Source organism: Lepidochelys kempii, chromosome 6 (genome assembly GCF_965140285.1).
Source record: "Lepidochelys kempii isolate rLepKem1 chromosome 6, rLepKem1.hap1, whole genome shotgun sequence".
NCBI classification, from domain to species: domain Eukaryota; kingdom Metazoa; phylum Chordata; order Testudines; family Cheloniidae; genus Lepidochelys; species Lepidochelys kempii.
Genome location: NC_136385.1, coordinates 112008282 through 112032736, shown reverse-complemented (window position 1 = coordinate 112032736; position 24455 = coordinate 112008282). Strand labels below are relative to the sequence as shown.

At 44.9% G+C, this 24455-nt stretch overlaps 1 protein-coding gene across 1 annotated transcript in view; it reads right to left on the bottom strand.

Annotated features, from left to right (window-relative positions):
• Nucleotides 1-24091, bottom strand: part of LOC140913377 (cytoplasmic dynein 1 heavy chain 1) — a 100879-nt gene extending 76788 nt beyond the window's left edge. The window contains exons 1-10 of the mRNA XM_073349669.2: nt 23824-24091; nt 13986-14073; nt 13239-13412; nt 12726-12981; nt 7717-7903; nt 7243-7514; nt 6908-7135; nt 4762-5838; nt 3896-4075; nt 943-1092 (exon numbers count right to left, since the gene is read on the bottom strand). Of these exons, the coding sequence (XP_073205770.2) occupies nt 943-1092; nt 3896-4075; nt 4762-5838; nt 6908-7135; nt 7243-7514; nt 7717-7903; nt 12726-12981; nt 13239-13412; nt 13986-14073; nt 23824-24091 (2880 nt within the window). The remainder of the gene's footprint in view (nt 1-942; nt 1093-3895; nt 4076-4761; nt 5839-6907; nt 7136-7242; nt 7515-7716; nt 7904-12725; nt 12982-13238; nt 13413-13985; nt 14074-23823) is intronic.
• Between the last annotated feature and the right edge of the window lie 364 nt (nt 24092-24455).

Below are 24455 nucleotides of genomic sequence, written 5' to 3'. Positions count from 1 at the left end.
CTTTACTTCTGCAGGTGGGTATTGTAGTTGTAAGAAAGCTTGACAGAGATCTTGTAGGTGTTTGTCTCTGTCTGAGGGTTGGAGCAAATGCGGTTGTATCGCAGAGCTTGGCTGTAGACGATGGATCGTGTGGTGTGGTCAGGGTGAAAGCTGGAGGCATGCAGGTAGGAATAGCGGTCAGTAGGTTTCCGGTATAGGGTGGTGTTTATGTGACCATTGTTTATTAGCACTGTAGTGTCCAGGAAGTGGATTTCTTGTGTGGACTGGACCAAGCTGAGGTTGGTGGTGGGATGGAAATTGTTGAAACTGTCAAAGATGCGAGGTGGTGGAACTCCTCTCGAGCGTAGTGGGAAGGTTACAAAGGCAGATACTGACACCACAATGCCCAGGATGGCCGACCAGGCAGATCCGTTGCTGTGGAGGGCCCCAAAGAGCAGGGTACCAACGGTTCCGTTGCTGGGGAAAGGGAGAGTACTGCCATTGAGTCTGCGGAATCTTAGGGTAGTCATATTGGTTATGGGAGGACAGATCCTGTACTCCATCCAAGTCCTCCAATGCCAAAAAATCAAAGCCCAGTTTGAATGCTGGTGCCCTCAAAACTGGGGGATCCGCAGGAGCCATAGGGAAATGGGCGGGAACATGGCCTGAAGGACGAAAGTCTAATGTAGAAAGGGGGACTGCCTCGCTACCAAAGGTTCCCTTGACTTCAGCGAAGCAAGGGCGTATGTGTGGACCAAGAGACACTACTACTTTCAAAATCTCCAGCTTCTCACGCATGGCGCGTGCATAAAACCCCCAGAGGAATACAAATCAGGACCATGACTTGAAGAACTTACATTATATAGCAATATGTACTATCAGAGTATTTTTATTTTTACTCAAGGTTCTGGATGGTCTTATTTTAGCAAAAAGCATAATGAGTAACAGTCAAATGTAACTTACTTTGATCTTTGGCTCCCCACCAGGCTTGTGACTGACTTGAGGTGCATCTGTATCCATGTCAACTTCTGCTTTATCATCAGCTTGTCCAAGAAGAACTTGGGTCCAAGTTCTCAGCCCAGCCTGTAGACGAACTCCTAGTATTCGTTCAATCTAAGGGAGGAAGAAACCATATTGAAAACAAATACAAAGACGCTTATATCATGTGTTCTCTCCAAAAGATTCCCGCATTGTCAAGAAATCCCTGAAACTTTCAGATACAGCAGGACTCTTAAAGGATGGAAATTCAGCCTTACACTTTAGAACAGGAGTGGGTTTTTTTTAAAATTAAACGAACACTTTTAAAGCAAAGGAAGTTTAAGTCAACATGCTAGATTACTGTTTAGAGTATTTAAAAAAATCCATGTTTTAGGAGGGGATCTAAATGTCAGATTTACTGCCATGTTATCCTAAGTAAGAGACTTCACTTTAGCATTAGGATTATTATTGTCCGTATTAAGGTGTTGATGTTCACGCACATTGGAGAACCTGTCCTTATCCTGCCATATGTAGCATACAGGATTGTTTTGCTAGCTATTATATTTTATTAATCCAGCCGGCAGTATCAATTAATAGGTTTCTTTTTCTGAAATTAATCCATTTTATTTTATCAGTATTAATTCCTTGGAATTTAGGATATGTTGAGGCATGTGTTTCCTAATAATAAGTTTTGCTGAAATGCAAGAAGCCTACCGGTCTGTAAGATCCGGTAAGATCTGCTACATAGCAAAAAGTATAATCAGGTATAAATATGTCAGCATAGAAGTTGGCAACCTTTGGCAAAGATAAGAATGGTCCCTGAACTTTGGGGAACCAAAGGGAGGAACTATCCACATCACATCACAGATTTATCCGGCTTCTACAACTGGTTGGTAACTGAAGCGTACACAACTTGGAGGTCATCAAGAGAGCCTAGGCTGGCAGTACTGGGAATGAGATAATCCTTAATATATTTAGAAAATAAGTGTCATAATCCACCAACCTATAGGAGAAGGGTACCCATAAAATTCTTAGGGTTCGGAAATAAGTTTTGGGTATAGTAGGTTGGGCCTAAATTACATAGGTTAGGATCCTGTAAAATACCTTGTAAAAGAGCTCTTTGGGATTCGACTCCAGTGGTGAGCTGGAGCCGGTTCACATGAACCGATTGTTAAATTTTCAAGCTGTTTTAGAATTGGTTGTTAACCTGCTTCCCTGCGAGCGGTGCTGAGGCTTTGATGGGCTCCGGCCGGGAAGTGATGTAATTCCTTCTCCGGCCGCTGGGGGCGCTGTGCTGCAGGAGCCACGTGGGCTGCCGCCTGGCCCTGGGCATGAGCCCTGTTGCTGCTGCTGCTCCCCCAACCCCTGGCCCTGGGGCTCCCGCAGCTGCCTGGCGGGCCGCGTCCTGCTGCTCGGGCTGCTCCGAGCCGCTCTCCCCGTGAGTACCCACCACCCTGCCCACAGCCAGCCCCTGTCTCCAGCCACCCCCGCACCTCCTGCCCGCAGCCAGCCCCTGCCGCACCCCCTGCCCTGCCCGCAGCCAGCCCCTACCTGCAGTCAACCCCTGCCCTGCGCGCAGCCAGCCCAGTACCCCCTGCCTCCAGCTAGCCATGCCCCACGCCCCTGTCTGCAGCTGGCCCCATGTCCACTGGTGCCCTGCAGTTCCCAGGGCAGTAACCCTGCACACCTGCTTCAGCGAGGGGGGCATGGAGCAGCTGGGACCCACACATGTGCACACCCTAGGGTGACCAGACAGCAAGTGTGAAAAATCAGGATAGGGGGTGGGGGGGGTAATAGGAGCCTATATAAGAAAAAGACCCCAAAATCGGGACTGTCCCTATAAAATAGGGACATCTGGTCACCCTAGCACACCCCCAGGGAGTGATGGGGACCCACACATGTGAAACGGAGCTCATTTCTAGTTCAGGCCATCTTTTTAAACAAGAAATTTAGGCAGGGTTAACATACATCCGTATTTTCCCAGGCAGGTCAGGCTTTTTGGTTCTTAAATCGCCAGCTGGGAAAATACGGACGTATGATAACCCTGTTGGTACAAAAAATACATACTGGGGCACATCCCTTAAATCAGAACTTTTTATAGGGAACCGGTTGTTAAGATTTTGGCAGCTCATCACTGGTCGACTCTATTCTAAAACTCTTCCTTTGATTCATTCATTTCATTCAGTTCTCCTATACTATATAGACGATCACGTTATCAGGTCAGCTTGTGCAGTATAGTATAACTACTCAGCATTCCTAACCATGGGGGAAGCCAGCACCATCGCGTAATCGGACATGCCAGGGAGTGAGGATGGTCCTTCACCTCCTATTACTGTGTCCTCAAGGAGGAGTGAGAGTATGTTAGGTTAAGGTACTTATAACAGAAATGTTACCACCAGGAGTTTTGGAATTCTTTTACTGTTTTGCAGTTATAAGTTTCATTGCATTTCAAGAAAGGTTTTATCAATTTGGTATTGTCCTCAGTGTACTATTTCTTGTCAAGCACCCCGAGAATCCTCTCCTGTTATAGAGCTCATTGAGTTCTTGAACTCTGTAGTCTGAATTGGAGAAGAATCTATAAATATTCTGGTCGGATGCGATCAGTGGCGAGCCATTAAACTAACCCATTAAATTCAGGTCAACGCATATTCAACCATCTATTAAGCCTTTAGCTATTATCCTGTCAGCTAAAAGGTTAGCAAGTCTCCCCTGGAATCCATTAATTCCAGTCATTGGGAGCAAAGCACTTTTATCTGTCTGCCTAAGAGCCTGCCAGATGTCCTAAATGGCATTTGGTAGAGATATTCAAGCAACTGGCAAATAGATTGGAAATTCTCACTCTAGGTCACTTGAAAGTGGTAGACCACGTTGTTAGTGACAAATTACTCTGCCACCTAACACCTTTGAAGGCTACGTTCACTTTGAGTGAAAGACCTACCTCCATATCCAACTTATTGACCCAGATAGGCAGATTGGAATATGAATGAAGATTCAAGTCATCCACAGCTTTTTGAACTCTGTTCAAGATTTCTGAAAAAGTCTTATGATCATACATGCAGGTTTCCAAGGATCGAACTTCCAGGTCTATTTTTTCTTCAATAATGAGCAGATCATCCACCTAAGGGAACATTTAATTTTAGTACTTTGCTGATAGCAGTCTGCCATGTTGAGGGAAGTGATAAAACATCCCTCTCTCACAAAAAGAGCTACATCCATTCTTGCAAAGGGGGAGAGGGGAGAGAGTCATTACATTTTCATTCACTGAAACTTACTGAAGACTCTGGGAACTTGCCTGATAATGGAGAAGTCAGAATTTGACTAAATTAGCACAAAAATTTGGCTAATTCCCTTAATCTAAAAGGGAGATACTGAGAAACATGCATTCAGGTTTTTAAAAAGGTAGCTGATGCTATACTAGAATATAAAGCATTAATACAACACGTGTTCATGTTATAATCACTAACTAAAAAGGTTCAGTAGCTACTTCATGAAATTAGCATTTTTTATAAGATATGGTTTCTCTACCACCCCCTAAAGAGAACATTTGCCACATTACCAGGTAATAATCTGAGAGCATACATCTTGTCAATTGTTTTTCTATTCAGCGACTTCTTCAATACTATAAGACATTGTGGAATCTAAGCAATAGTTGCATACAGTAAGATTATTTTCCAAGAGGAAGACACCTGTTGTCCTGAATAGTATACAATCCAAAACTAAAATATTTTGTTGCTGATAAACTCAACTGCCACCGATATGTGCAGAGTCTCCCTTGGAAAAAAGAACATAATCAGTAGAACAAACCTTTTCTTGGAAGCTGAAGACAGTCTCTGCTAGGCGTTGTACATAGGGGTCAAGTTTGTATGACTCCCACACCAGGGCAATACCTTCTCCAATCAAAGCCTGCACTTCCTTCTTTAGGCCAGCTACCAGCAGAGAAATAGTGTTACGCTCTTCCACCTTCTCACAGGTCCGTTCATATGTACGGACACTTTCAATCAGAGAAATAGCAAAAGGATAGAGCTGGTTTGCTTGGTGAGCTTTGTTGACAATTGCAAGTGGAACACGAAATCCAAACCACTTAAGGTTGCGGACTTCTTTTGAGAGTGTAATTATTTCTGGGAGAAAGTTGACCTTTAGTTTGAGGACATTTCCAGTTCGGCCTCTAACACGAGTGCTTTCAATAGTGAAGATATGGCCACACACACCAAGGTTGTGCTGCTGAACCTTCCTTGCCCAATCGTCAAATATTCCTTGAGTGCTGAGCTTCATACGGAAGCTGTCTCCATCCTGCTTCAGCTTCTGGCCTTCCACATGATTCTCCCAACCTTTGCCAAGCACATCTTCAACACGCTTCATGTAGGCTGTGAGCTGTCGATCAATCTGTTTGGCCCAGATTATAGACCCAGAAACAGGAGGCAAGTCGCGAACATGACTCATTTTGCAAGCCTGACTTTGTGGGTATTGTACCTTGAATTTGTCATGAAGAGACTCAATATCATCTTTTACACGCTGGATCAATTGTGTTTGATATTCACGAATAGCACCCCGAATGTGAGGTCTGACAAACAAAGCATTGAATCTGGAGAAGATCCGAAACATTTCATTTGCATTCTTTGCTGTGCCAAGCTGGTCTCGTAGACGAGCAGTTATTCTTGTTTCAACCCTATCAATTCTTTCATCATACCGTTTCATTGCTGCCTCCCAGGCTTCTGTACCTTCTTTGGAAACATCTAAGCCATCTACTTCTTTAACATTCTCATAAGCAAGATTCACTTCTTCAATAGCATTAGCGTCCGCAGCATCAAAAAGGACTTCTGCTACCTTCATATCCTGGGGTTCAGGTACATCTCCTTGATTCTGCTGGGCAACAGCAGTGACCTGCATAAAGTCACAGAGTTTAGTAAAGACTCACTGATCTAACCGTTTCTTTGTCACACACATGTTCAGAGTGAAGCATTTTATGTACACATTGTAAAAAGACACATGCAATTACTTTTTGCACTGTACTTACAGTTGACTAAACCCTTTGGAACCTAAGGGTGCTAATTTGGTTTCTGTTGGGTATTAATCTGCAAATGAGACAAGGAGAGTATATCTTCTGCTGCACGCTGTTTAGCAATAATGAGAGATTCTCCACTTCAAACTTGTGCTGTAGTTATTTGCCAGATTCAAAATCAAGCGATCCAAACTTAAAGCAAGTTATTGCATGCAGGATCCATTTTTTCCAATCACATGGAAAAACAGGCCAGCATTAGAGTGCTTTTATTCATGGATTTAAGTATGGACACTTTAGCCTTATTATTAAGAAAACGTGGAAGAATGTAATACCATTCTTCTCATTAATGTCTGTAAGCAAACTGAAAAATGATTACATATCTTTCACTATTGTCAGGGTATAAACACTGAATAATTGAATAGGACTGCTCCTTTTGGAAAACTAAAGACAATTTAAAAACATGCCCTCAAGGCCTGAAAATAAATCCCCAGATTCTTTTTCCTTTTGAAGAGAGATTATACAGAGAAAAAACATTGCTGTTTGCATGAATACAAAAGTGATCAGTTACAGATTGAATTGGTACTGGTACATTTCTAATGTAGCTGAAAATGGGTCTTTACCGCTATGTCACAGATATCAAAACTTTGAAGTAACTGTTTAACTTGCTTCAGATCCATCAGAGGAGCTCACAGCTATGAGAGTGATTGTATATTCCTTTCCATGGTGGATTTAGAAAGCTTCTAAGGGTTCTACCCAAACTCTGTTGGTTATGTTTTGCACCTGTGGTTCCTTTAGTCGGCTGTTTGCAGGGGAACACAAGTAATTTTGCTTTTGTGAGTTAATACATTTTACCATGACTGGCTTGTAGGCTTTCATCAAGAGATGGGAAACTACTATATCTTTACCAGATGTATAGGCAGTTACCCCAATTAGAAAGGAGTGGAACACTACCTGAGGTCTTAAGACTCTCACAATCACTGCTCTCAGCTGCTCATGCTGGCGCCTGAACTTCCTCATTTGATCAAGACGAGCCTGCAGTTTCCTGTGGGCAGGATTGATACGCCACACCATCTTCAGATTCTCTTCTCTCTTTCTCTTCACAATATCTCTCAGCAACACTTGTAATTTCTCATATTCATCATCCCAAGTTTGGAAGACTTCAAAACATGCAACCATAACCTGAAAATTTAAGAACGTAAACTTGTTTGACTCTCAAACGACATGCTCTCATAGTTGCATTCAGTGTGTTACGTTAGCTATTACCATATTTGACATCCTAGACGTACCTTTTCAAACTCTTCATAGGCAACATGCATCAGTTTTCTGGTTCCCAATACTTTCAGTAGCTGAGAACTCAGGTCTCTTGAAATGGCTTCCACTAGACGCAGTGCCCTTTGAATGGGGTACTTCGTATTTCTGATTTTTCTCAGGTGGGTGAATATTGCCACAAGTGCCTGTCTTATTTTGTCCAGTTCAGTAGCAGACAACAAGTCATTCAAAGGAAAGTCTTTCATCAGTGGATTGTAGTCATTTACAGTTTCCAGTGCCTGTTTTAGACCTAAATACAATACAAGAGAGTTAAATTTAATTGACCTCATTGTGTCAATTCCATCTGGCCAGTTTAAAGACAATAGTTTTCACTTCATACAAGGTGAAGCTTTTTGATTGTGATATTGATGTTTAACTTGTGTAACTATATCACAAGAGCTAAACTTCCACAGAAACTGCTCATGAAGCTACAGCACATTGTAATTTCTTACCTGTGTCTGTGTCAAAGCTGACAGTAGCATGAAAACGTTTGCCATGTTTCAAGATATCTAGTGTCAGGAGGACTTCTGGGCTTTCACGCTTCTCCTGAATGCGGTACAGGGCACGTTCCAAGTTCAGCCAGAAACTAATTTCCTGTAAAGCCGTGCCTGACGCAGGATCTCGATCCAGTTTGGTCACCTTAAAGACATAAATGAAATGTTGAAGAAAGTGACATGCTTTTGTTGTGTAACTGTTTATTAATAGAAGTGCAAACCTACCTACAACAATTAACTGCCTCCACACAATTTTAATAGTTCAACATGCCAAAATGGAAAGTTCTAGTCTACACGAGCCTACTGCAAGCAATTCACCAACAACTGTAATAGTGAACGTTGCCTGCAGTAGCTGTACACAAAAGGTGTAAATTAAAAAATATTCCTAGGGTAAAAGAAGAGCCAAATTAAAGTGTTTTCACAGGTGAGCAAACGTATTTCTTTAGGCTTCTGGGAGGTACACTGGAGAAGGTGCAAAGCTGTTGTTGTTGACGCCAAGTGGAAGTGACCCCGTATCTACCCGGGATAGACTGAACTCATTTAGACATAGGAGTTGTGGTTGCTTTAAAAAACAAGTGTAGTTGGTACCCTATCTCCATTTGGTTTCAGTCACCGTGAGTTATGCAGAAGGGCACTGAATACAGCCCCAACATAAGCCATGCTCGTTGGGAACCTGCTGGGTGTACTAAATCAGTCCCAGAATCCAATGATTGCAGGAGCTGGCAATAAAATGAAAGAAGGAAGCTGTGGCCTCATCCTTTGCCTCAGTGTACCCATGCAGGAACACTGAGAATTTGGTCATGAAAAAGTAAAAAGCCAATATTTCATCGTTATTTAGATTATGCCTGTGTGTGTAGGAGCAAGTGATATGCATGCATCCTATGAAATCTTAAGGTATAAGTTTGCAATACATTAAGGATAGAGCAGCCAGCTTTGCTTATGTTTGTCTCAATTATAGCATCCATCCACAAATTATTTCCAGAAGTAAAAATTCAAGTCTTGACACAGATATTTCAAGTTAACTAAGTGTCACTGTATAGTAGCCTCTTCAAAATTTATCTTCACCACAACTTGAAAAAGCCCCACTCCCCTTTGGCAGACAGATATTATGCCCATATAAATAAGAAGAAAACAAAGAAAGAAGAAGTGGCACCGCTAAACACTGAGGATGGAGTGGAGGTGAAGGATAATCTAGGCATGGCCCAATATCTAAAGAAATACTTTGCCTCAGTCTTTAATAAGACTAAAGAGGATCTTAGGGATAATGGTAGCATGACAAATGGGAATGAGGATATGGAGGTAGATATTACCATATTTGAGGTTGAAGCGTAACTCAAATAGCATAATGGGACTAAATTGTGGGGGGCCCGGATAATCTTCATCCAAGAATATTAAAGGAATTGGCACATGAAATTGAAAGCCCATTAGCAAGAATTTTTAATGAATCTGTAAACTCAGGGGTTGTACCGTATGATTGGAGAATTGCTAACATAGTTCCTATTTTTAAGAAAGGGAAAAAAAGTGATCCGGATAATTATAGGCCTGTTAGTTTGACATCTGTAGTATGCAAGGTCTTGGAAAAAAATTTGAAGGAGAAGGTAGTTAAGGACATTGAAGTCAATGGTAAATGGGACAAAATACAACATGGTTTTACAAAAGGTAGATCATGCCAAACCAACCTGATCTCCTTCTTTGAGAAAGTAACAGATTTTTTAGACAAAGGAAACGCAGTGGATCTAATTTACCTAGATTTCAGTAAGGCGTTTGATACCGTGCCACATGGGGAATTATTAGCTAAATTGGATAAAATGGGGATTAATAGAAAAATTGAAAGGTGGATAAGGAATTGGTTAAAGGGGAGACTACAATGGGTCCTACTGAAAGATGAACTGTCAGGCTGGAGGGAGGTTACCAGTGGAGTTCCTCAAGGATCGGTTTTGGGACCAATCTTATTTAATCTTTTTATTACTGACCTCGGCACAAAAAGTGGGAGTGTGCTAATAAAGTTTGCGGATGATACAAAGCTGGGAGGTATTGCCAATTTAGAGAAGGACAGGGATATCCAACAGGAGGATTTGGATGACCTTGTAAACTGGAGTAATAGTAATGTAATGTAGTAAGTAATGTAGTAAGTGTAAGGTCATGCATTTAGGGATTAATAACAAGAATTTTAGTTATAAGCTGGGGACGCATCAATTAGAAGTAATGGAGGAGGAGAAGGACCTTGGAGCATTGGTTGTTCATAGGATGACTATGAGCCGCCAATGTGATATGGCCGTGAAAAAAGCTAATGCGGTCTTGGGATGCATCAGGAGAGGTATTTCCAGTAGGGATAAGGAGGTTTTAGTACCGTTATACAAGGCACTGGTGAGACCTCACCTGGAATACTGTGTGCAGTTCTGGTCTCCCATGTTTCAGAAGGATGAATTCAAACTGGAACAGGTACAGAGAAGGGCTACTAGGATGATCCGAGGAATGAAAAACTTGTCTTATGAAAGGAGACTCAAGGTGCTTGGCTTGTTTAGCCTAACTAAAAGAAGGTTGAGGGGAGATATCATTGCTCTCTATAAATATATCAGAGGGATAAATACCGGAGACGGAGAGGAATTATTTAAGCTCAGTACCAATGTGGACACAAGAACAAATGGATATAAACTGGCCACCAGGAAATTTAGACTAGAAATTAGACGAAGGTTTCTAACCATCAGAGGAGTGAAGTTTTGGAATAGCCTTCCAAGGGAAGCAGTGGGGGCAAAAGATCTATCTGGCTTTAAGATTAAACTCGATAAGTTTATAGAGGAGATGGTATGATCGGATAACACGGTTTTGGTAATTAAATATTCATGGTAAATAGGCCCAATGGTCTGTGATGGGATATTAGATGGGGTGGGATCTGAGTTACCCAGGAAAGAATTTTCTGTGGTATCTGGCTGATGAATCTTGCCCATATGCTCAGGGTTTAGCTGATCGCCATATTTGGGGTCGGGAAGAAATTTTCCTCCAGGGCAGATTGGAAGAGGTCATGGAGGTTTTTCGCCTTCCTCTGTAGCATGGGGCACAGGTCACTTGCAGGAGGATTCTCTGCTCCTTGAAGTCTTTAAACTACGATTTGAGGACTTCAATAGCACAGATATAGTTATAAGGTTTTTTGCAGGAGTGGTGGGTGAAATTCTGTGGCCTGCATTGTGCAGGAGGTCAGACTAGATGATCATAATGGTCCCTTCTGACCTAAATATCTATGAAACAGAGAAGTGAGCCAACTCAGGCAAGGGAGTCAGTGGCTCCTTTGGAGGAAGAGTGATGCATAATTACTCCTGAAAGAGAAGTGGAAGAGACGTGAAACACAGCATGGCACAGATGCTGCTTCTCCTGTGGGAAGGAAGAGCAGAGATGCTGGAAGCCCTACTGCTTTTCACAGAAAGGAGGGGACTGCCAGAAGGGGCCTTGCTGGGAAGCCAAGGCCTTACTAAGTACCCCAGAGGAGGCCTACAGAGCGGCTGGGTTGGGCATAAAACTGATTAATTCTTACTTAAGTACATTTATTCGAGATGTCAGTTCAGGGCATCTGCATCTGTACTTCCCCCTCACTGGGCCAGCAAGGGCTCTTACTCCCAGGTTTTAGGTCCCCTGCTGTTGCCTCTCTTGTCTGGAGATCCACATCTCTCTCCCTTTTAACTCAGGTGGTCCCAGGCTGCCTAGTTCCCTACCTTCACTGTTTATTTCCCAGCACAGACAGGTTGCCAAGGATACCTGCTGCTTTCTCTTCACAGACTGATAACAGAGTGATCATCAACACATAGTACCACACAGATCTAAGCGAGCCAATCTCATTCTTAAAAAATCCCCAGAGAGAAACCATTTCAAAATAAAGTGCTAAAAACTTATGAGGAACCTAAACCCTAACATGGACTCTGTCAGAAGCAGTCCATCAACCCCCGCACAACCTAGAGGAGTCCTTCTGATTATCAGCTCATCACAGCTTCAGCTCAGAACCAGCACACAGCCTCTTGGGGACTCAGAAAGCAAGTCCTTCCAAGCCTTCCCTGAGGACCAGGGCCCTCCATGAACCCAAGGTCCTGTCTGCTAGATGGATCAGGAAGTCGTCCTCAATCAGTTTGAACTCATGCTATTCATCCAAAGGTCTTCTCTTTGCTAGTCTCTCAAGAATCCGGTTTGAACTATATCTGGGGACAGGGATGTGGCTTCAAAGAGTTGATAACCAGATGAATTACACTACATTACCGCTCCCCTCCTAGAGGAAACCCCCTTAATCTTAAAACTTCTCATTGTTTCAGAAGGATCTTTGGAGAGCCTTACAATCTCTTCCAGAGATTGAATTAATCTTGGCTTCCTGCTAAAGAAGTCCCAAGTAATCTCACAATAGTATATTTGCATTTTTAATACAATGAACTCCAAAGATGTTAAAACTACTTCAATAAGGTTTAATTTAATTCAGTGAAGATCATTCATGACACTGTTAGTCTTTCACAGTGGGTTCAGAACTTTACTTGGAGCAGAGTTGAGTTACTGGGGGAGTAACACTATGGCAAGGCAAAGTAAGCTGCCACCCTCACCAAAGCAAAGCATGTGGGGCAGAACTTTTATACATACTAGTAACAACAAACATTTTCCCAGACCTGCTCTACTCAGTACCAGCCTTCTGCACCAGTCCCTTTAAATTTCAGTCATTTTTTACTACCTGAATGGAAAGAATGAAAATTAGCCAGCATTTTATTAATAACAATTTACTTGAAGGCACAGAACGTGAGCCAGGTTCTCAACTGTACAGTGGTGTAGCTCAGTTTACGCTGGCTGAAAATCTGGCCCTGTGTTTAGAGTTTCCTGCATGGGGTAAGATTTTACTACACGGTTAAGGGGCCAACAGCAAAAGAGGAGGCTTTCACACCCTTAAAGAATGACACAGGAGTTTCTACCGAGTAGTCTGACATTTGGTTCTGCAATTTTACCTTCTGTATTTCTCTATTCCATCGATTAACTCCAGACTGTAGCTGGTTGAGAAAAGTTGGGTCCTCAACCTTGTCACCGAAGTCAGTAACATTTGGCTTTTCTCCATGCTCATAACATTGCTTGGCAACATTAGTAATAATTGGATGAATTGGCAAACTGATCTCTGGAATTTCAATATTCTGCTGCAAGTGCAGAAGTCCCATTTCAAGTTCTGCAATTTTCTTCTCAACTGATGGAGCCATTTTATCACCATCCCTGGGGGGAAAAAACGTTACCAAATGAAAAGCGAGACCAACAGGCATATATGAACACAAGTGCATGTAATTTTATGTAACTTGAACTACATCCTCAACAAGCAGCACCAATTTGTGACAATCTCATAAGCAATAGCCTAGCTTCAAGATCATTTTCCTATTACAATTGTTTCAAGTCCTATTTACCTCACCCCACATTCTTTTTGATCTATTTTTCTTTAGTACGGACAATTTATTATTTGCATTTAACAGAATTACCTGTCTGCTTTGCCAGACTCTCTGATATAGGACTTAAAAAAGGGAGCAACAGCATTGCTAATGAAAGAATGTAATGTTTCATAAGGAGAATCTTCACTAAGAGTAAGCACTCTCAGTTGGGAGGACACTGGTTTGTCAGCATCGATCACTGGTGTACGCTTAATGAATGCCAAACTGCGGAGCAAAGAAAAAAGTTAGTTAACCATAAGACATTTAATTCCAGAATACAGTAAATTACAGTAGCTCTAGTACAACACAAGATTAGGAGGTGTATATCAGACGTTACATGCTAACATGTTTTACCGGGATACACTTTTGAAAGTGTGAGAGCAAAACTTGTGCTTCTGCTTTAAAACTATTTCTAGTAGCTGAATGTATTAGGGTTTTATATGCATCCATTTTAGCCTGACAGAAAACTAAAAGCAATCAAGTCTATAATCATGGTAATTGAAAGCACGCCATTTTCTGGTGTAAGATTGCTTCTTAAATATTTTAGCTTCATGGAGACAAATGTGTGCTAGGGTTAGACAATGGCAAGAGACAAATATGCAAGCATAGAGGGAGAGAGAGATAGAGAGGGAGAGAGTGCGCGTGCTGTTGTGAAGCTAGGTGTTTGTAGAGCACTTTGAACATCAAAAGCACTATATAAGCTCTACATATTACTATATGTGTTAGCCTAAGGATTATAGGACTATCTTTTCCTAGTCCTAAAACATTCATATCAGATTTCAGTGAGACTGCACTCACCTGTTTGACTTTAGCCCATAATGAATGTCAGTGTTAATGCTATAGGATATGAACTCTTTTTCCTCTTCTCCTTCATCATCCACATTCTCTGCAAACAGAGTTTGATATATTAAAAACCTCTAACATACACTTAAAAGCCTTTGAACCCATCCCTCTCCACCCCATCTACCTCATACCTACTCGTGTAGGAGCGCATTCATACCAACCTCTCATCTAGGTTTGAAACTTTACACAAAATATGGTGTGCCATACAGCTCAAGTTATATTTTTAGGGGTTTGAGACACTATCTATAATAACCAGATAAGATAAAAACTGGTGGAGCCTTGTTACTTAGCTTGAGAATTGTACAATCAGTCTGATTTTTAATCAGCATTTCCAAGGCAACTAAATTAAAATCATACCTAGAATGATTTCATTTGTTGTCAGCAGAGTTGGACAGAACATACCAAAATATATTTTCATTTATACTAAACCATGACTTAGAACCCAGAAACACATGACTCCTCAAGACAGAGGTTTTTATGGATTTATTACAAGCTATTAGTTACTTCAGGACCACTACTGCTCCCCTTTTTTCTAGGCTGCCTCCTGTATGAATTGCTGTAGTGAAAGCAAATTACAAGCCAACTCCTTACATGCTGATTTCAAGAGATAGAATTGCAGAGTTTCCCCACAATACAAAGCCTGAGTTATGGCTTGTTAAAACTACACAAAGTTTAGTTATCTCAGTATACTTAAAGACCTGAAAGAAAACATGTCACAAGATTGTCAGTTTAATTCCTTTTCATAACTTGCCTTGATATTTTTCAAAGACTTCAAATTATATTAACGAAAAGAGAGGATTAAAAGTACAAAGTGTAAGAGAAAATGACTGTTTCCCTAACTTAGCTAGTGAGTCACAAGGTGATGTAAGCACTGGGCATGCTGGCACTTCTGCAGTGAAACCACTGCAATGCAGCACAAAGCTGTCTCCATCTGAGGAAGACACGCCCAAGCTAGAAAAAGAACAAGAGCATTACTCTCCTGTTCTCCCAATGCCTCCAAAAGATAAACTACCAGAGTTTTATTTCGTATTACTGTAGCACCTAAAGCCCATGGACTAATAGTAGCCCATTGTGGTAGATGCCCCTGATGTCCAGATGAAACCAACCACTTAACAGCACACAATTTATGTTTGATAAGATTAACTGGTGAATCTTTGTGATCTGAAGTCTGGCTCTTCTCCTGAGAGTTGATAGTAGTCAGCACTGGGTGCTTTACATTTTCAAGTCAGAGTAGAAAAGTCAACACTTAACATTTTAACTTTGTAACAAAGCAGGAGTGCTAGAACTCTACCCATTGCACTTAAAGGTATTCAACCTCCTTCCTACCGTATTAGCTGTGTAAAAGCTCTGACAATCCAGCCGCGTATTTACATTAGAATACGACTTCCAACAGAAGTAAATTCTCTTACCCCAGGTGATGCTGACAGGAATCATAGCTCTAGTGAGCTCATCAGTACTATATTTCCAGCACACTTTTTCAGAATGTTTTTAATCATCTTTTAAAAATTCAACATATGAGTGGTCAGGCTATTAATTTTTAGCGGCTGAAGCTGACCAAGAGTGTCCATAAAAGTCAGGTGGATCAGTTTTAAAAATATTAACAAAACCTTTTCTAGAATGTGGTATTTTAAAAATTGTTGTTTAGGCTATTAGTGTAGAACAGATTCCTTTTTGATGAAGTGTTTAAAACAAGATTTAGAATTTTAGCAAAACTTCTCTCCGCCTATAGAGGGTTCACCTTTGTCTGGTTCCTCTATACCAGGGGTGGCCAACCTGTGGCTCCGGAGCCACATGCGGCTCTTCAGAAGTTAATATGCGGCTCCTTGTATAGGCACCGACTCCGGGGCTGGAGTTACAGGCTCCAACTTGCCAATGTGCTGGGGGGTGCTCACTGCTCAACCCCTGGCTCTGCCACAGGCCCTGCCCCCACTCCACCCCTCCCTGCCCCCTCCCCTGAGGCTGCCCTGCCCTTGCTCCTCCCACTCCTCCCTCCGAGCCTCCTGCATGCCACAAAACAGCTGATCTGGAAGTGCACGGAGGGAGGGGGAGGCGCTGATCAGTGGGGCTGCCGGTGGGTGGGAGGCGCTGGAAGCGGGGGAAGCTGATGGCGGGGGGGGGGTGTTGCGGGGGCTGCTGATGTATTACTATGGCTCTTTGGCAATTTACATTGATAAATTCTGGCTCCTTCTTAGGCTCAGGTTGGCCACCCCTGCTCTATACAAAGAAAGCATCTGAGGGTATGTCTACACTACAATTAAAAATCACCCAAACCCACTGTGCCTAAGTGAAGGGGCTGTTTAATTGCAGTGCAGACAGGTTTGGGCAGACTGAGCTCTGGGACCTCCCACCTCGCAGGCTGGAGCTGGAATGTCTAAATAGCCCCTTAGCCACCATCAGCTGGCACAGGCCAGGCGCAGGTGTCTACTTACAGTAGTATAGACATACCCTGAGGGAACAACAGTCCTTTGCGGACCCCAAAAGATCAAACCTATTCCTGAGACATAAAAAAAACAGGAGTACTTGTGGCACCTTAGAGACTAACCAATTTATTTGAGCATAAGCTTTCGTGAGCTACAGCTCACTTCATCGGATGCAAGTGAGCTGTAGCTCATGAAAGCTTATGCTCTAATAAATTTGTTAGTCTCTAAGGTGCCACAAGTACTCCTTTTCTTTTTACGGATACCGACTAACACGGCTGCTACTCTGATTCCTGATCCAGACACTCCAAATATTTCAGAGACATACTATCCCCACTAAAAACAGCCACATGCACAACATGACTTGTTGCAAGCCTGAAGTGGACGATCAGATGGATCAAGCTCCAATAAAAAATAAAATAAAAAAAAAGCTCCAGAGGAATAGCTTGCCATTTGACTCCTCTGCCCTTCCTTAAAGAGATTCTTCTGCTAGTGAAGAAAAACTAATCCTGCTGAAGCCTTGTTTGAGATTTGTTTTTTTAGGGGATGGAGGTGGGGGGAGCAGGGCCAAACAAGTTTGCCAGTAGCCTTCTAGTAGTTATCCAATGGCTTGGAGCAGGGGTCTAAAGTTCCTATGAAATGATGGCAAAGAAGAGGTCCCTCAGCCTGCTGTTTCTCTTGACAGGTGTTTGGGAACATGGCAGTCAAAGCTTCACACACTAGTTATTACAAACCAGATCATAAATTTTATTGCAAGTAATGCAAATATTTTCCTAGGGCATCCAGGAAGAGGCTGGACTGGATAGTGTGGTGCTGGAAAGGGTAGCAAAGGGATAGGTGTGAGTAGAGAGTGGATTGAGGGCTCAAAATCAAAAGACAGCTGCTGGTTTATGTAATGACATACCAAGATAGGAAACATGAACACATTTAAGACCAGCACGCAATAGCGCATTTGAGTCAGTTATTCTGAAACAGTTGCATAAGTTTCCCTTACTGTACAACATGTGTGCTCATAGTCTCTCGTGAAAGAGGTACCATTACTCAAGTCATAGACACTTGCCAATTGTCACAAGCTATTAAAAGGAGACTACTACTAAAATTAATATTTACATGTTAAAGTCATTAGTCTGAAGTAAACTAACCTAGCACTTGGGCATGCCAGTATAACATCTGACCATGTTGCGTGCAACATGCAACACTTCGCGCTGAGGCTTTGTCAAAGCAACTGTTAAGAATCACCCCAGGCTAGTCATGGAGGCCATGGAAGTTTTCCAAAAAGATTCCCACATTGACATTAACACCAATTCAGGTATACTGGTGTTCACTCCCTTACTTGGGCAGCCCACCATACTGTTTTAAGCACTATGTTGTTTGGATTTGGAGGTCTTCACCATGGTGCTTAAAAAGGTCTGGCCAGTTAATACTGTCTACACTTAGCATGAAGTAGAGCTTCTAGAATTGCTTCAGCTGAACATTAGCAACAGTGGGAAATGAAGAGAGCGTTTCCCTAATGCAGGCAAAGCTGGGATCCAATAATTACATAAAGCAAGAATGTCATAAGTATTCTTTTGGAACAGTTTACAGTTATACAACTGCTGGAATCATTTGCTCTTTTTACTGTGTTAAATAAAACCCAGGATGTTAAAATGAGCTATTTTGCCCATTCAAGATTTCGTGGTGCTCAATTTAACATCCAATTAACTTACTACTGCTAGAAGTATCATGAAATGGCAATTTGTTTTACCAGTGTTTGCAGAATCAGCCTCTTGGCATTTGGCCCAAGGCACATTTGTTGGGTGAAGTTTAGGTAGAGTAATGTCCTCAAAAAGATTTATCCTGTCAGGAGTGAGGAAATGTATCCATCACAGAAAGGAATGAGTAATACCAAAATGTTCACAAATTGCTCTCAGAGCACTTTCTCTTAGACGTAACATGATGTGTACAGTAAAAATAGTCTGTGCCTGCAATATTTGAACATGCTGGGGTAGACTGGGGACCAAGTGCACCAGGGGTACATCTACACTGCAATAAAATAACTCACTGAGCAGCTGTGGCTGGTGCCCATCAGCTGATTTAGACTTGTGGGGCTTGGGCTGAGGCGGCTAAAAATTGCAGTGTAGACATTAGAGCACAGGCCTTGTGCAGGGCGTGGGTCCCAGAGTCCGGTCTCCTGCCTGAGATGAACATTTAAACTGCTATTTTTAGTCCAGCAGCCCAAGCCAAATGACTTGGGCTCTGAGACTGTACCACAGACTGCATTACAGTGTAGACATACTAGGTGTCTCATAAATGGGGCAACTCGAGTTAGAGCACAATTGGCTTATTTTTTGTGTGTGAGTTTAAGGACTTTGACTTCCCACTCTCACCCCACTTCTCCACCCAACCTATTGCAAAAAAGCTTTGATCGGGGTTAGACATACCAGACCACCTAACTAACTGTCAAGGATTTGATATCTGTTATTACATCCCCATATGTCAAGGTTCCTTCCCCACTCTGAACTCTAGGGTACAGATGTGGGTACCTGCATGAAAAAACCCCTAAGCTTATTTTTACCAGCTTAGGTTAAAACTTCCCCAAGGTACAAACTATTTTACCTTTTGTCCTTGGACTTTATTGCTGTCACCACCAAGCGTCGAACAAACAGGGAAAGAGCCCACTTGGAAACGTCTTTTCTCCCAAAATCCCCCCAAGCCCTACACCCCCTTTCCTGGGGAAGGCTTGATAAAAATCCTCACCAATTTGCGTAGGTGAACACAGACCCAAACCCTTGGATCTTAAGAACAATGAAAAAGCAATCAGGTTCTTAAAAGAAGAATTTTAATTAAAGAAAAAGTAAAAGAATCACCTCTGTAAAATCAGGATGGTAAATACCTTACAGGGTAATCAGATTCAAAACATAGAGAATCCCTCTAGGCTAAACCTTAAGTTACAAAAAGACACAGAAACAGGAATATACATTCCATTCACAACAGCTTATTTTATCAGCCATTTAAACAAAACAGAATCTAACGCATATCTAGCTAGATTGCTTACTGACTTTTTACAGGAGTTCTGACCTGCATTCCTGCTCTGGTCCCAGCAAAAAAACCCACACAGATCGAGAGAACCCTTTGTCCCCCCCAGCTTTGAAAGTATCTTGTCTCCTCATTGGTCATTTTGGTCAGGTGCCAGCGAGGTTATCTTAGCTTCTTAACCCTTTACAGGTGAAAGGGTTTTTCCTCTGGCCAGTAGGGATTTAAAGGTGTTTACCCTTCCTTTTATATTTATGACACCATATCTGAAACGAATGTAGTTTTTATTCCTCCCTATGAGCAACTCACCCATAAAAAAGTTACTAGATACTATACAAGGGGGGAAGGGGGAAACAATGTAAATACCTTACATAGAAAAAAGAAAAGGAGTACTAGTGGCACCTTAGAGACTAACCAATTTATTTGAGCATAAGTTTTCATGAGCTACAGCTCACTTCATCAGATGCTGTAGCTCACGAAAGCTCATGCTCAAATAAATTGGTTAGTCTCTAAGGTGCCACAAGTCCTCCTTTTCTTTTTGCGAATACAGACTAACACGGCTGCTACTCTGAAACATTACAGAGAAAAGTACACAAGCCAGGTTTGAAACATTTATTCCATTTTAACTGAATGTCACTGGTGTTAATGTAGCTCAGTTGCTAGAACATAACATCACACATCCAAGTCCTTCAACAGCACTGGCTCATACCCACTGTTTATACTGCACTGCAGTACTTTGTAACACTGTGGCAGGTGCAGTCCTTCAGATGAAATCATTGGGAGATTCCTTCTGCCTGCATCTGTGAACTAGCCACGTAGAAACTAATGATCCTTGGGAACATTTCAACAATTCTCTAACCGATTCCCCCCGTGGGGTGGAACTGGCTCCCCCTGTAACCTCCTGTACTGGAATAGAGCGAAGAAGAGATGCTGTGACCCACAAATAACACCCCTGTCCATTCCCACAGGAAGGGAATGTACCATAGCCTTGGTCCTGAAAGCTAACTCAAAACCTATACAGAGGCGCTACTAATGTGTCTTTGCGGTGGGAAGAAAAAATAGCCAGAAACTGGTACTTCAGTTTTAAATTACCGAGATCAAGAAAATAACATTGATCTTTGAAAAAAGACGTGTGGACACTGCCTTATATGAACTTTGGCTGAAATCAAAGTTGAGGCGATAAAACATTCCCTTGAGCTCTGCATTTATTGTTTTGTCTAGTTTCTTTCTTGGCTTTGCAGCACTGGAGTGCTTGGAAGCCTTGAACTTGGACCTCCTTCACAACAGCATCTGACTTTATTGCTGTGTTGTGCCACGTATCACTCCAAAGCTCTTTATAAACTAAGATGTAGATGCTGGCTCAAAGGTCTTATGTAGGTAAATACAACAGCCGTTGTGCCTTCACATAGACTTCCCTGTTGGTACCTGACTTGAAAAGATAAGGGCATGATGTTAGGATTTTTCTTTGGTCAAGTTAGGGAATTGTTGATGGGGCTGTCTCCCCTCTTCCTGTTGCAATAGGGCATTACAGGGTACACTACACCGTGCATGTGGGGTCAGCATCTCTCCTGGGGGCAGGGTGAGGATACAGGGGGATCACAGCCCCACCCCCACTGCGTGTATGTGTATATGGAGGGAGTCACAGGCCCACCCCTCACTTTGTGTGTGTGTATATGGGGGGAGGTCACAGGCCCAACAAGCCCTGTCACAGGGAGCAGGGGAACAAAGGTCACCATGGCGCACAAAGCAGCAACTGCCGCCAGCTTGGCAGCTACCATCTGCAGCAAAGGGAGGCTCCGCCCAACCCAACCCCCTCCTCCCAGTACCGGGTTTACCATGGCGCCACCAAACAGCTGTTTGCCAGCACACCCAGAGGGAGGGGGAGGAGCCAGAGAAGAGGCAGGGACGGGGCCTTGGAGAAGGGGGGGAAATCGGGGCAGGGTAGAGCCCCTGCACTCCCCCTACAAATACCCCCTCCAGCCCCCTGCCATGAGCTACTCAGGCAGGGGGCTGGAAGCACCCCCATGACCCCAGCTTAAACCCCCAGCTCTCTGCCTTGACCCCTTCTCCCCCCTTACACACCCCCATGGCCCCAGCCCTGACTCCTGCACCCCCCACACATACCCAGCCCCCCCACACCCCATGCCCTGACTCCTGCACCCCCCACATCCCCACCCCAAGCACCAAATGGGAGCTCCTGCACCCCCCCCCACATTCCCACCTGCACCCCTTGCACCAAACAGGAGCTGCCCCAGGTAAGTGCTCCACACCCCAATCCCCTGCCCCAACCCTGAGCCCCTCCTGCATCCTAACTCCTGGCCAGACCCTGCACCCCAACCCCCAGCCCACTCCTGCACCCTAACTTCCTCCCAGACCCTACACCTCCAGCCCTCACTCCTGCACCCCCTCACACACCTCCAGCCCCGTGCCCTCCCTGACTCCTGCACCCGCTCTCACACACCCAGCTCCCTGCCCTCCCTGACTCCTGCACCTTCCCCCTCACATTCCCACCTGCAGCCCTCGCACCAAATGAGAGCTGCCCCAGGTAAGCGCTCCACACTCCAATCCTGAGCTCCCTTCCTCACCCTAACTCCTGGCCAGACCCTGCACCCCAACCCCCAGCCTGCTCCTGCACCCTAACGCCCTTCCAGACCCTGCACCCCCAGCCCTGAGCCCCCTCCCGCACCCTAAGTCCTGGCCAGAGTCCGCACCCCAATGGTTTTTTACATTTTTTTTATAAAGCGCTCTTATCCCAAGCGCTTTACAATCGTTAGCTAACGGTACAAACAATATTTGGAAAGATCATTAAGTGGTCCACCGAGACCCCCAGTGATTTTCAAGTGGTCTGTGGAAAAATAAGTTAGACTACAAGAACAATCAAGGTACCTCACTTTATTTTCATTTACTTACAAGAGAAGGATGAAGAAAAAAAGAATGAAAAATGGGGGCGGGGGAGATCAGAGAGAATGTTCTTTTTCTTGGCTGGGTCCCAAGGAGGGGCCCCAAAAATGAAGCTGAGCACAGGGCCCCACTAACACTAAATCCGCCTCTGGGGCTGACCCCTCCCACACAGCTCCCCATGCCGCAGCCAGGGGCTGACCCCCCCTCCTCGAGTTCTGCATGCCGCTGCCAGGATAGGGGCTGACCCCTCCTTCGCCCCAGCTCCCCGCACCACTGCCAGGAGCTGACACCCTCCCCACACCACCACCAGGGGCTAGGGCTGGCCCCCTAACCCCGCCAAGCTCCATTCTGGCTGGGGCTGGGGCTGACCCCCAAAACCCTGATGCCTGACACCTTGCGTCGCCACCCCCCAAACACACATTCCTCCACGCCCAGCTAGGGGGGTGCACCAGACTTTTTTGGCAAACGGGGCATTTGTTCATTTGCTCTTGCCAGCTGATCAGTTGGCAAGAGCAAATGGGATAAATGTCTGTTTTTGGTCAAAAAAAAGTTGGGATGGCCAGGACAGAGCTTAAAAAGGAAACTGTCCTGGCCAAACGGGGATGTATGGTGACCCTATCTCCAGGCAAGTGGGTCCTGAGGGAGTCCGGCAAGGGCGGGGGCAGACCCTGGCCTGGCTAATCACGCCACTCCCAAGAGGCCGGAGTGATTCCCCACCCTGGCACTGGACCGGCCCCGGCTGCGCTGTCAGCTCAGCCTGCAGACGCAGTCACCTTCCAGCAGGTCCGTGAGTGGCCAGGGGGCAGGGTGTGAGGGAGTGGGTCTCTGGAGGTGTGTGTGGGGGGGCTGCTGGTCAGTGGGGGGAATCTCTTGGGGGGCAGTGGGGGAGGTCTGTGCATTGGGACGCTGGGCAGTAGGGGGGGTCTGAGTGGGGTGCTGTGTAGTTGTGGTGGTGCGCTGTGGGGAAGTGCATTGGGCAGTAGTGGTGCAGCTGTGTGGGGTGGTGCAGGGCAGGGGTGGTGGTGTGCAGGCCGCTGTGCTTTTGTGGTGGAGGGTCTGTGGGCGGGCGGGGGCTGCTGGGCATAGCAGTTCCGGGGGATACTAGACATAGGGAATCGGAGGCTGTGTGGCATGGCATAGGCCCACCCCTGAGGGGAAGGGGCATGCTGGCAACACAGGGCTGGGCGGGCCAGTGTGCATCTGGCAACTGCTGGTTTGTATCCAGTGCTCTTGCACTGGGCTGGCTGGAGCGGGGCTGGCCCCACCATGCTTTGCCCCATTGTCCCTTGCTCTGGGGACCAACTTCCCCAAGCCATGCTCCTTTGCCCCTATGGGGGCCCACAGATATGTTTGGCACCAGGCCCACAAAAGGTTAATCCAGCCCTGCCACCTCCCCTCTGCCCGGCAGTTGCCCCGCCCGGCTCTCCCCATTGCAGTGGCTCGGCGCCCGGCCCGGCTCTCACCCTTGAGCGTGGAGCGCTCCACCAGCACGGTGTGCACCTGCGGGTCGGAGAGGAACTTGCGCATCTGCTCCAGGGCGCCCTTCTCCTCCATCGCCGCCTCTAGCGCGGCCGGGGCCTCGCCGCCGTCCTCCAGCAGCAGCGGCACCAGCTTGCGCAGGTGCTTCTGCAGCACCGAGACGTCGGCCACATTCTGCACCGCCGAGCCCGGCATGTCCAGGCCGCCCTCCTTGCTGCCCCCGCCGGGGCCCCCGCTGGCCCCGTCCGACATACTGAGACAGCCAGACACAACTCAGAGCCTGCTTCGGCTGGTGAGCCGCCGCCTAGTACTACTGAGCCAGACGCACCCACCACCCCGCCCTGTAATCATCTCCCGCCCCACCCCCTGCCATGGGGAGGCCTGGGAAGTGTAGTCCGCACAGCCTGGATGCTCAAGATAGAGCCAGAGAGAATGACTACAAATCCCAGCATGCAAATTTGAATGGGGGGGCGACTCTGCGACCCAGAACATCCTGGGAGCTGTCATTCACTGAGGTCACAAACCTGACGAGAAAGGTGACCGACAAAGGCGTCAAATCCCGCTTTGCCTTCGGCAGGCAGATCCGCGATGGCTCCCAGAATGAACCTTTCAAAGT